Source organism: Sarcophilus harrisii, chromosome 2 (genome assembly GCF_902635505.1).
Source record: "Sarcophilus harrisii chromosome 2, mSarHar1.11, whole genome shotgun sequence".
Classification (NCBI taxonomy): Eukaryota; Metazoa; Chordata; class Mammalia; order Dasyuromorphia; family Dasyuridae; genus Sarcophilus; species Sarcophilus harrisii.
Window position 1 is genome coordinate 250,396,735 of NC_045427.1, and position 14,099 is coordinate 250,410,833.

General features: G+C 34.4%; 1 protein-coding gene across 1 annotated transcript; it reads right to left on the reverse strand.

Annotated features, from left to right (window-relative positions):
• Positions 1-6,909: 6,909 nt before the first annotated feature.
• Positions 6,910-7,884, reverse strand: LOC100913455 (olfactory receptor 11H4-like). The gene has a single exon (XM_003755794.3). It carries the CDS (start codon positions 7,852-7,854, stop codon positions 6,910-6,912), a length of 945 nt encoding a protein of 314 aa, XP_003755842.2. The 5' UTR covers positions 7,855-7,884.
• Positions 7,885-14,099: the final 6,215 nt, after the last annotated feature.

Below are 14,099 nucleotides of genomic sequence, written 5' to 3' on the forward strand. Positions count from 1 at the left end.
CCCCTTTTCTTACTGTAGATAGACAGCATTGACTTTCTAGATCTGAGTATAGTTAATTGTGTGGAAAAGGAGATCTCTCTTTGTGTCTCTAGGTAATTTATTAGAGAAGCACAGGATGAACCTGGGAGACCGGTGGGGGGAGGGAGGGAATTTCTGAACCTCTGGGTCTTGGCTGTCTTCTGTTTGTTTGTTTTTCTCCTGAATATAGGTTAGAGGCAGGAATACCACAGAATGGATTTTCATGGATTTTCCATTTAAATTTGATTAATTCCAAAAAAAGAACCCAAGTTTGACTATTAGGAAACCAGCCTTCTCACAGTGTGCTTCTTGAAGAAAGAGGAGAATCCCCCACAGAAGATGACTATAGCTGAAGATCTAGAGCCATGTTATCTATAGTTGGAGAGATTTGGATCTTATCATCCTTGAAAAATTAGCTGAGTTGCTTGGATGGGTCTGTGTAGCAGCTGCTCTGAGGACAATGGGCACCATTTTTTCAGCAATCCCTTACATAGTATCTGTTTCCTTGAGGAGTCCAATGTATTATTTCATTATTTGCCCAACATGTAATTCATGATCTTTTCCCCAACTTTCTGCTCTTTCTAATTTCTCTATTATTGTTGAGAGTAATATCATCCTCAGTCACCCAGATTTTCAAACTATGTATAATACTTAGATCTCATTCTTATCCTTATATCTACTCTATTAAAATTTTCTGTTATCTACCTTTGTAATGTCTCTTTTTCTTTTTTTCTCTTTTTCTTTTTCTCCTGTGACACTGTAACCACATAAATTAGTCCTTTTGGTTAATCTTTTGGTTAGTTTCTTTGCTTAAGTCTTTTTCCACTCTGGTCCCCCCCACCTCTACTCAGCTGTCAGATTGATCTTTCTAAAGTACTGGGCTAATCATATGACATCTTCCTTTCATTCAATAAATCCCTATCATCCCCAGGATCAGATATAAAATTTTCTGTTTGGCTTTTGATATCTTTTATAACCTGGTCTCTTTCGGACTCTTAAGACTTCTTACTCCATATACCCCACTGTAACTCTTCAATCCATATGACTCTGACTTCCTTGCTAATTTCTCATACAAGAAATTCTATTTCCCAACTCTGGACATTCTTACTTGATGTCCCTCATGCCCAGATCTCTTTTCCGCCTCATCTCACCGAGTCTTATTTCGAATCCTACCTTTGTTTCTTATGAACTTTGTTTGTGATGGGAGAAATAAAAGCTTTCCGATATCTACAATACATACTCAGTGTTTGTGTGAGTCTTTGGGACCTATCATCTTAATTTCAGGAAACCTGGACATCAACTATACCTAGGAGATTTTTCCTAGAGTAAAAATTCTATTGTTGAGGAAAGAATCAAAGAGAAAAAAAAATAACCATTTGAGGTCAGCTTCCATTATTTCTTTTCTATCTTTCATGGCACTGTCCAGGATTATGCATGTAAAAAATGAATACTCAAACAAATGTTGTGAATGTATGAAATTATGTCATATTCACTTTACTCTTCTAGGTGGTTTGTTGGAATCTTTACAAATTGTTAAGTCATTAGAGTTGATAGAGACAATAATTATCTAATTTAGCATGGCTCAGTATGATTGATTTGATCTTAGGGGATGTTATGGGCCAGAACTTGAAACAAGGTACTAAGTATAACTGATAGAAACAATGCTTGTGTTCACACCTTTAGAGAGCTCATATAAGCAAGAAAGAAGTATTTAAGTACTCATTGGAGTTCACACGTTTGGGAGATTTCAAGGTTTAGTATGAGATATCTGAATTCACACCTCCCTTGAAGTTCTTAGGGCCAGAGAGCACTCTGGGAGATAACCCATAATCCCAGTCTCTCAGAGGAGGAGTTAACCTTTGGGAGATCATATATATATAGAAGAAGCTCTCAGAGCTTCAAGAGAGTTAGTTGGGAACATTCCCAGGGATTGGAGAGGAGCACTCTGGGAGGAAGCCCACAAGCCCTCTCTTCAAGGCAAAAGAGATTCATTGCATCTTCCACCTTGGTGCTGGCTGGAGTCTGAAGGACAAACTTTTGGATTTGGAGACATTCGGAAGGAGCTCTTGGAACCAAGTAGAGAGATAGGCCTCTGCGCTAACTGGGCCCAAGGAAAGAGACTTGGAAGGAGAAAATAAATGTTTGCATTTTATCAGCTGGTTGCAATTTGAGTGATTATTTACTTGTAACTGAAACTAAGGCTGCCTCCAGAAAACCTCCCCGAGAAACCTTCTCCCAGAGAGAACTATTATTATTATAAAGAAGAAAAATGCCACAGTGGTTAACCAGAAAATTAAGATAAAAAGAACATTCCATTTCAAATGGCACTTGAGTTAGTTGAAATTTGTATCATGGTACAAAAATACAAAAATGAAATACAGTTAAGAGTACTATGACCACTAGAGGGCAGAAGACTATAAGGGAAAGGAATAGTTATTTGAATATAGAGATTATATGCATCCAAGAATGCTGAAAGCAGAAGAGGATAAGAAAATTGGTGGAATGGGTAAACACAGATAGGGATACTTGCCCTTATAGTTATGGATTTTTCCTATTTTACACATGGAATTTCCACTTCAAGAAGCTGGTCACCTAGTATCCAGTAGTGAATCTAGACTGTCACAAATGTAAATTAGCAAGTTTTATTTCTGAACACATAAGTTGCTCCTTCTGGACTTTCATTCTTCACAATCCTCAGCAGTAATATCACTTACCCCTCTCTGCCCAGAAGTTTTGGCAAAAGCTTTTTAATATTGTACCAGAATAATGTTGGTAATGTTGTTGAACTGCAGTAGGGGTTACATATAGTAATGTGCTGGTAAATGTTTAGCAAGAAACTCTTCTTGGGGAAAAATGTTTTCAGGACACATTTTAAAATTAAATTCTCTTAACAGACTCTGACTCTATTGGAGGCTATGAATTTGAGCATTTGAGAATTGTATTTTATTTCAAGGATCCCCTTTTGCTTGTTCCTAGGGAAGAAGTAGCCACTGCGTTTAAACAATTGAAATGTGAATTTTTTATAACTTTTGGGTTCAGAGCATCACTATAAACTATCTCCATTTGGCCTGGTACTGGTGGCAGCTCTGGGGTACAGCTGCATGATTGTGTTTAAATATATTGTGCTTTTATTCCTTTTCATGGATGCTTTTCTTATAAATATAAGTATTTTTATATTCAAATATAAGTATCTTGTAGCATTTGTATTTTTAAAATTCTTATGCTTCAATTGTATTTGATTTTATTTTTTAAATAATAGCTTTTTACTTTCAAAATATATGTAAAGATATTTTCAATATTCACCCTTGCAAAATCTTGTGTTCCAGATTTTTCTCCCTCCTTTTCCTCCATCCCTCCTCTAGACATCAAGTAATCCAATATATATTAAACATGTGATATTTTAAATACATATTTCCATATTTATTTTGCTGCACAAGAAAAATCAGATCAAAAAGGAAAGAAAATGGAAAAAAAAAGGAAGCAAACAACAAGAAAAAGGTGAAAATAATAAGTTGTGACCCACATTTAGTCCCCACAATCCTCTTTTTGGATGCAGATGGCTCTCTCCATCACAAGTCTATAAGAATTGCCCCAAATCATCTCATTGTTGAAAAGAGCCAAGTCTATGAGAATTGATCATCACATAATCTTGTTGCCACTGTGTACAATGTTCTCTTGGTTCTACTCACTTCAGTTAGCATCAGTTCATGTAAGTTTTTTCAGGCATTTAAAAAAGCATCCTGCTGATTGTTTCTTTCTTTTTTTATTATAGCTTTTTATTTACAAGATATATGCAGAGGTAATTTTTCAGCACTGACAGTTGCAAATCCTTTTATTCCAACTTTTTCCCTCCTTCCCTCCATCCCTTCCCACAAATGGCAGGTTGACCAATACACGTTAAATATGTTAAAGTATAAGTTAAATACGATATATGTATACATGTCCAAATAGTTATTTTGCTGTGCAAAAAGTCGGACTTTGGAATAGTGTACAATTAGCTTGTGAAGGAAATAAAAAATGCAGGTGGACAAAAAATAGAGGGATTGGGAATTCTATGTAGTGGTTCATAGTCATCTCCTAGAGTTCTTTTCCTGGGTGTAGCTGGTTCAGTTCATTACTGCTCTATTGGAACTGATTTGGTTCATCTCATTCTTGAAAAGAGCCACATCGATCAGAATTGATCATCATATAGTATTGTTGTTGAAGCATATAATGATTTCCTGGTCCTGCTCATTTCACTCAGCATCAGTTCATGTAAGTCTCTCCAGGCCTTTCTGAAATCATCCTGCTGGTCGTTTCTTACAGAACAATAATATTCCATAATATTCATATACCACAATTTACCCAGCCATTCTCCAATTGATGGGCATCCACTCAGTTTCCAGTTTCTGGCCACTACAAAAAGAGCTGCCACAAACATTTTGGCACATACAGGTCCCTTTCCCTTCTTTAAAATTTCTTTGGGATATAAGCCCAATAGTAACACTGCTGGGTCAAAGGGTATGCACAGTTTGATCTGCTGATTGTTTCTTAAAGAACAATAATATTCTGTAACATTCATATACCATAATTTATTCAGCCATTCCCCAATTGATGGGCATCCACTTAACTTCCACTACAAAAAAAGGCTGCTACAAATATTTTTGCACATGTGGGTCCTTTCCCCTTTTTTATAGTCTCTTTGGGATACAGACCCAGTGGAGACATTGCTGGATCAAAGGGTATGCACAATTTGATAGCCCTTTGGGCATGATTCCAAACTGATCTCCAGATTGGTTAATTCAGTTCACAACTCCACCAACAATGTATTATTATCCTAGTTTTCCCACATCCCCTGCAACATTTATATTATCTTTTTCTGTCAATCTGACAGATATAGTGATCAAGACTCATTGAAATCCAGCAGTTCCATGGATGGAGTAGGGTTTTCCCACTAGGTATGGATTAGATAAATTCACATTGCTTAGGTATAAATGGATAATTTTCAAAGGAAGAGATCCAATCTATTTATGATCATATAAAATGCCTTAAATTACTAATAACTGGAGAAATACAAATTAAACCTTGAGGCTGTATCTTATACTTACAATGATAAAAGTGACAAAAAAGGAAAATTACAAATATTGAAGGGGCTGTGAAAAAACAGTTCCTAAATCCATTGTTGGTAGACTATGACTTAGTGCAGCCATTCTGTAAAACAATTTACATTGCATAATCTTTGATCCATATATAAATAGACTATATAAACTATATATAGAAATACTATTTTTATACCCCCAAGGAAATAAAAGGAAAAAGGATCTATATGCACATAACTATTTATGGCACTCTTTTCATGGTAGTCAAAAATTAACAACTAAAGGGGTGCCTTCCTGTTAAGAAATGGTTAAGTAAATTGTTGCCTGTGAATGTAATAGAATATTATCAGGGCCATAAGAAATGGTGAAATGAACAATTTCAAACAAAATTGTGAATAGTTCTATAAACTGATGTATAATGGAGTGAGCAGAACTGGAATAATTTTTGTGATATCATTATAGGAAAAAACAACTTTCAAAAACTTTGGAACTCTGATCAATGAAATAATAAATCATGAGTCCAAAAGAATTTTTACTTCCTGAAAAAAGAGGTGATGAACTACAGAGACATAAGTTTTGGGGCATGATTAATATGTAAATTTGTTTTGCTGGATTACATAGTAATGTACTGAGAGATTTTACTTAATGAGGTAGAATAATAAGAGAGACAATAAAAAAAATATATTTCTCAAAAGGAAAAAGACTGATTTGGAATTCTAGTTCCTTGGAAACCAAAGTGAGCTTGACACTCAAGTTTCCTCTGTTGTGTATATTGCATAAGTGTCGCTATGATCCTGGGACATTTAAGTGCTTGCCTTTATTTATCTATTTAATTTTTGGGAATGGGATCAGGTTTGATGGCTAAAACTGTATTAGAGAAAGTGGCAATTTTAGAGAAGGCAAAAGAGTTGCAGAATATGGGGGGAAGGTCATTCCATCTCCTAGTGTTTCTACATCTGTGTGCTACAGACTGTGTGCTCAATCACTTCTTTGTGCTGTTTCTTCTTTCCGATTGCTTCACTATAGTTCTTTTTTCTATAAATTATTTTTGCCCCATGTAGAAAAATTCGTAACCACAGATTATATTCATCTTATATTTCTCACAGGATTTAGTACAGTGAAGGCTACAAAGTTCAATAAATGATAAATGATAAAAATTTGGGCTCCATCACTAGTTTTGTGAACATGTTACTTCATTTTTCTAGATCTTTGTTTCTCATCTAAAAATTAATAATTTGGATGATATTCCTTTTATGTATTACATTCTATAATATTTATTAAATGGCTGATTCATTTGAGGAGTACAGAATTGCTTATTCCAGAAAAATGTGCCCTTTTATTGTTGGTTGATTTTTTTTCTTTATTTTGAAAATTATATATTCCAATAAACAACCTTTGAGGACAAATGATATCCAAATACCTTTGGATTCATGTCATACAGAAAGTGATCTATGATGTTGGAACTGTAGTAGGACAGTTGGGAGATTAAGAATATGAGAACTGTATATACGAAAGTAATAAAGATTCATAGCTATCAATCAACAAGCATTTATTAAGGCAATACATTAGTTCTCTTCTATTTCTCATGTATGTCATTCATATTTGAAGAACAATCTTGACACTGGATGTTGAAAGTCAATAAGTTGAGGTTCAATTAGATTAAGGTAGGAGAGAATTTAAATGTGAGAGAAAAGTCCTTATCTTTATTTCCTTAAAGTGAAAATTGGAGCATTATTAGAAAAAGTGACAATTCTCCTAAAGTGACTAATTAGAAGAATTGAGGTATGGAATCTTTTAGTCAAATAAAGGCAACTCATGAAAATTGTCTACTTCTCATACTACACAAGACTGCTTTTAGGGCACATTTCATGTCCTTATTGCGCAGACTATAGATTAAAGGGTTTAAGAATGGAGTCATTACTGAGTATACCAAAGTGACAATTTTTTGCATCAGAGTTGGGATACCATATGTTGGGCTCACATACATCACCATGACTGTCCCATAGAAAAGAGACACTACCATCAAATGAGATCCACACGTAGAGAAGGCTTTACACCGGCCAGCAGCTGAAGGCACCTGAAATACAGCTTTAAGCACCAGTGTATACGATGTGAAAATGTACATAATGGAGAGAAAAAGGACAAGGGAGCTCTGGGTATAGAAGATTAGTTCAGTGATAGGGTCTGGAGCACAGGAGAGGGCCATCAGTGGATCCATGTCACACAGAAAATGATCTATGATGTTGGAACTGCAGTAGGGCAGTTGGGAGATTAAGAAAATGAGAACTGGGTAGCCAAGAAAGCCAACCAACCAACAGAGAGACACTAGGGTGGCACAATGTCTCCCAGTCATGATGGTTGGGTAGTGTAGTGGGCAGCAGATAGCCAGATATCTGTCATAAGCCATCACTGCTAGGAAAAGACATTCAGTTGTACCAAGGGAAAAGAAGAAATAAAATTGCAAGAAGCATCCAGAGAATGAAATTGTTTTGGTTTTGGAGATAAAGTTGGTTAACATATTGGGAACAGTGGAAGAAACATACCAAATTTCAAGGAAGGAAAAGTTGCTTAGGAGAATGTACATGGGAGTATGAAGTCTCTGATCCCATATTACTGCACAAATGATAGCTCCATTACCAAGAAGAGTCAGGATGTAGATGACCAAAAGCAGTGAGAAGAGGGTAACTTGTGTCTCCCAGGACCCAGGAAAGCCTAGGAGGACAAACTCAGTCACAGTGGTTGTTATTGACCTGTTCATGGGTCTTAGAACTGTGGAGAAGACAAAGACAAAAATCATGATGTAAGAGTACTTTTCTTGAGATTCTGAAGCTTCTCTAGGAAAAATGAGCTTTCCTCAAAGAGTTTGAAGGAGGCAATGTGGCACAGTGGAAAGAGTACTGAATTTTAAGGACTGAACTTGGAATTAGTGAACCTAAATTTCAATCACAGCTCTACCATTTCCTACCTGTGTGAATTTGGACAAGTTGATCAATCTTTCTGTGACTCATTTTCCTCATTTGTAAAAGGAAGGAGTTGTACTAAATGTCTTCTAAAACCAATTCTGGATGATTTCCAACTCTAGATCTATGATTCATTGCTTGATGCAGGGGAAACACACATCATTCTGAGACTACTTTGGATGCCAACCTTATGTTATTCTAAATGAACTCTGGAATCCTGAGATTCAATGTGACTTGATTCATAACACTAGGTTCCTTGAATTTCCTAGAGCATTAGAATTAACCAATAAAATTTATTTATTCTTTGAAACTAGTGACAATTAAATCAATGATGCCTACAGTTTAACTTTTTTCTTGAGCTTTCAGTGGATGGATGGAAATGGAAATCACTTTCATCATTTTTGCATATTAAAGACAAATATAGGTATAGAGTTCATTTCTCTCAAATTGTCCTTTTTCTGAAATCTGATTAAAACTATAAAGATCTGCTCTGTAACTTTTATTTTATCCTTGATCAGCATTCGCTTATTTCTTTATAGAATGCCCATCAACATAATTACCCACAATATGATTTTTCTTTTGAGATATCTCCTACACGGTTGGACTGGGAAGAGAAGTAACATTAGTATTTATAGGCTCAGAATATTCTCTAGGATTTATCATTTTATGAGGTATATTATAAATAGAAACAATATATCTAGAAACCAACTTTCTTTCCATGAATTTCAATGCCATCTTAAAATGCATATAGGACTTGTTTTAGTAAGATGTATAACAGATGTGTTGTAATTTAAAGGGGTGCAGGATGCAGCTTCCATCTCTCAAATAATGACATGATTTCATCATTAATAATTTCATCATTATAGTTTTATTCCTAGGGTTTTATGCTCTTTTTCAACTTTGAGGTTGTTTTTTAAATACAAATATTTTGGAAAGTAGAGGCATTGCTTTCATTTTGAGTTATTAGTAAATATGTTAACACATTAATAAGTTCATTAAATATTTTGCCTGAAATTAGTTCATTCACTAAGCTTTAGGAGAAGAGAAAGTAGAAGAACTAGGATGGACTTAGGGAAAATGTGAACTCTGTTAACTTCACAATTTTGATTTAGTCTTATTTGATATATATATGTGGATATATTGACTCAATCACTCTTGATTGATTATTTTGAATTGTTTTACCAGCAGTGGCAACAGGTCCATGGTAACCTTATCCAATGATTTTATATTCTCTTATGCAGTCTGCTCTGTGTCCAAATGAATGTTTTTGGAGAACAGTTTTAGGAATAAAGGGTCAATTTATAACTACAGATAGAATCGAATCAACTAGCTCATATGACAATAGCATCTATATCATAACCTTGGATTCATGATGATAACATTTTATAACCTTGTAAAAAAGTTGGGCAGCTATTATTAGTTCTATTTTAGAGATGAGTAAACTGACACTCATGACTAGTAAGTGGCAAGGTTATAATTTGGGCACAGAGATTCTGACAAATCCAGTATTCAAATTTCACTACATCACAATCTCTCAAATTAACTGAGATGACCAACTCCCCACAATCAACATAGTGTTGATTCTTCTTTGAAAGTTTCATTTCAAATCCCACTCTTGTTTCTTCTGTTGAATTTCACCTTATATTTTGAAAAATAGTTGCATATTTATTCCTGTTCTAGAAAAAACAAAAACAAACATAAAATCAAGATATTTGGAGGTATGGTTTCAAGTGTCATTGGTCTGCTACTTACCAGTATTAATTTCTGTGTTGTTCACAAACCTATAGAGAGAAGCTCCTTCAGGTTCAGATTTTTCCCTACAGAAAATATACAATAAGGTTTATTTAAATATTAAAGTAGAATTAATTTAATACCCCATTTTGAACAATGAAAACAAATCTAATTTTGTCTACAACAATATTCTGTAAGAATCCATTATTTTATGACAAATTATGGACAGGGACAAATATAGCTGGAAACCTAATTTTCTTTCCTTGAATTTCTAGACCATCAAAACTTGGCTTTTGTCAATAGGTATATATTCTTTGAGAATATGAATGACTGAAAATTTGAACCATAAGGATGAAATTTATTCCTTGAAAATAAAGCTACATTAGATATTTAAATGGTTGACTGGGCTGACTGGACACTTTATACTTTCATGAAAAAAGTTAGTTAAAAAAAGTGATAGAATTCATTACAGAATCAGAGCCTATAAACTAAGGCTGGAAGGTGAAATGTATCAGATTGAGTTTTGCAAATTCACTTTGTTAATCAAGGAAGAAAAAAAAAGGAATTTGAAAAGGGAATAATGATATCTAGGAAGGAAGATGTAGACTCTTCCATGAGAACCATGTTGATGGGGATGAGGAATGTGATGAGAAATCTTAAAGAGAAAAAATTAATTTCTAAGTATCTTATATCTAAGCAATATGTAGTTTCCTAAACAAAAACTAGTTTACAGATTACAAAGTAGGTATCAATGACCCAGAGACAAGATTCTTCTTGTGATGCTTCCAGGAACAGAGACCAAGAGTCTAGTCTCAGAATTTGTCTGGAAATAACAACGCTGAAGGGTGAGCAATGAAATGCTTTTTGTTGACAAGAATATTAGTACATGAAAAATCTGATTGTCCATAGAGGCATGGAAAAAGATAAATGCATTGTACTTGAAATTTCAAATCAAAATATAAACTTCTACTGACCCCTGTGTAATATTTGTCAGTATTCAGGTTGATTGATTTAAGTTTTTCCATTATCATCTCTCTTATTTTTAAATGGAGATAAAAATGAGAAATAAACTAGACAAAAGATGTACAGCTGTAGGGGAGAAGAGCCAGGTCTAATATTCTGCAGGAATTGCTGGAATGTTGACACTTTCTGGGAATATAGTTAGGTGTTTAAGTGTAGTATTTCCTCCTCTTACACTCCCACTAACTTTGGTCATAAGAACATCTTTTCTCAAGCTCTCAGGGTCCAGAAATCACTTCTGTAAAGCAAAAAGACCATGCCCTCCACCTGTTTCTACTTTTGACTACAAGTAAATGAAAAATACACTACCCCAAGATAAACTAAGAGTGAATGTTTGAGTAGTTTATCTATCACTGTTCCTCTCCAGTTAAACCATAAACTGGATGTATGTGTTTAGCAAGTGACTTAAGAAAAAGAATTCTTGATTAGTGCCAAAAAGTGAACTGATTTCTCAGGAGAAAAGGGTATGCTATTCATAATCATAGCATGTTAGGAATAAAATAGGCTTTAGAAATCATCCAGTCTTACTTCTTGTTTTTATAGATGAGGAAAATAAGAAAGAAAATCATTTGCCAAAATAAATCTTACAAAGTTGGCAGCAAAGCTAGGATTAGAACTAGATCTTCTATCTTCTGAGCTGTCAATCTTTCCAAATCACCATAATGCTTCTCTGAGTTCTCTTCAGACAATTCATAGTGAACAATTGGAGCAGGTATGTGGAAGTAGTCATTGTATTGAAACTTAGCACCTCTCTCTTACACCTGGTAATGGTGGTACAGATTCACCTATGGAAAAGAATGAATATTTAGTGAAATCTCAGCTGCAGGGATTCTATCCTCGATGACTAAAGAAAAAGCACTGTTGGAAAAGCATTATATATACATCATTTATTTTATTCCTTCTGCACTTGGATAGCCCAAAGACTTGTTTCCTAGGAGTATCTTTAGCCTCTATAAATATTTAAAGCACCCAAACTATATTTAACTCCAGTGATCACTGTGAAATTTCAGACTTCTCCTTGGTGGGTTCAGTGTTTTTATCTTTTTCTCCTCCAGGGGCCATCTTTTCCCATGCCCATGGGTCTTCTCATAGTCTGTATAGATTGGCACCTGGAGTTGGGCTTGAATGAATGAGAAATAGAAGAAAAGCCAGAACAAATCCTAGGTAGATTTCAGGAAATCTGCCCTCTATAAAGAGATTGTATTGTTCTTAGAAGTCATCTCCAATGCACCTGATTCTTCTTTTTTTAAAATCTATATCACTATCACCATCACTGTCTATATCCCACTGTGGTTCACAGCCTCATATGGGGTCTTGTACCTGTAATATAAGAATCACAAAATTATGTTTTATTATCAGTAAATGTTCGATTTGTATATCTACTTTGTATACCTATGTACCAATGATCATGTAAAAATGTAAACATTTCTCTGGATTTAAAAGTGTTTATGAGTGAAAAAAATTTAAGAAGCCTTGGTTTACATCTACATTTCTCTCTCTCTCTCTCTCTCTCTCTCTCTCTCTCTCTCTCTCTCTCTCTCTCTCATCTTTCTAATATATAATAATTATAAAAATATCCAGCACTTATATAATACTATATGCTAGGTACTTGTGCTAAACATTTTGTAAATATTATTTCATATTTTAACTTTTGATAACACCTCTGGAAGGTAGGTTCTACTATTATCCCCATTTATAGGTAAGGAAACTGAGACAAATAGGGATGAAGTGATTGCTCAAGATTATACAGCTAGGATGCATCTGAGGCTGGATTTGAATTTAGGTATTGCTTCAATGACAACACTCTATTCATTTTTCCACTGAGCTGTCATCTATATCACCTGTACCAAGCTTTTTAAACTTTTTCTACTCATAACCTTTTTCACTTAAGAAATTTTTATATGACCCTGGATATATGTATACCAAAGAATTTATTTTAAAACAATTCTTCAGTGTACATATAATTTTATTATTTAAGACAATTGGATACTAATAAGATGGATGTGTTTGCTTTTTCATATAAAGAATTAAATTTTGGTGTAATATTTCATACCTTTTCTTGTTGCTAAATTTTTCATGAACTCCCATTCAGTTATTCAGTCCCATATGGGGTTATGAGTCACAGTTTAAGAAGCTTTGATCTAAATTTATACTTATGAAGATGTCTAGATCAATACTTACCTCTATATTAACCATATAATTTATATCTATATTTAGATCTTGACTATATCTAAACTTATTTCCAAAACTATTTTTTTCTTTCTTTTCCTCTTTCCTCACATCCTTCAATACTTCTCTCTGTCCCTTTTTCTCTTCCCCTCACCCTTGATCTGAACCTAGGATTTCATCAGAAAAGGAAACTTCCAGTTAAGGAATTTGAGGGGAGTAAAATTGTTCTACAAATAATTATTTTTATTGTTTAGTAATTTTTCAGTCATTTCTGACTCTTCCTGATCAAACTTTAAGAAAATTAAGGCAAACATGGTTACATGACTTACCTAGGGTAATAAAACTACAAAGTGTCTGAGGTCTGATTGGAATTACCAAAATGAGTCTGGCACTGTATCAATTGCACCACTTAGATGACCCAACTGATAATAATAGCTAGTATTTATATAGTCTTTTAAAAGTTTGCAAAGCACTTAACAAATATTACTTTTATCCTACCAACAACCTTGGGAGATAAATGCTGTCATCCTCAGTCCTATAGATGAGGAAACTCAGGTAGACAGAAGTTGAGTGAATTGTCCAGTCATATCATGACTGTGTCTGAGATCTGATTTCAATTCAGGTCTTCCTGTCTTCAGATTTAGCGCTCTGTCCACTGGGTCACACAGTTGTATTGTCTTTGAGAGTTGCCTGAGAGTACTGAAAGGTTAAATAATTTGCCTAAAAGACTATTTTATGAAGAACTCACATAAGGCAAGCACTTTCTGGATAGTTTTCAAACACTGGTCATCTCTACCCCAACACATAATAGGTGGTTAATAAATGCTTTTTTTCTAATTTCCTTCCGTAGTCTATCCACTATGCCAATTTGCATCCTTGGTCAATATTGCAAAGAGTAAAGTGTTTGATTGTGGTTCAGAAAATATCTAAATAACAATAACAATGAAAAATTTTTTGCAGCTTATATGAACATTCAATTTGACCAATTAATTCAGTCAAATAACCATTATGTTCATTGGATTTGAAGTCCAGTGGGAGCATAACTTGAAGTTGAGAAGATGGGGAAAGGGAAGGAAGGAAAGGGATTGTCTGGCACACACACTGTGTTAAGAGCTTCTTATAT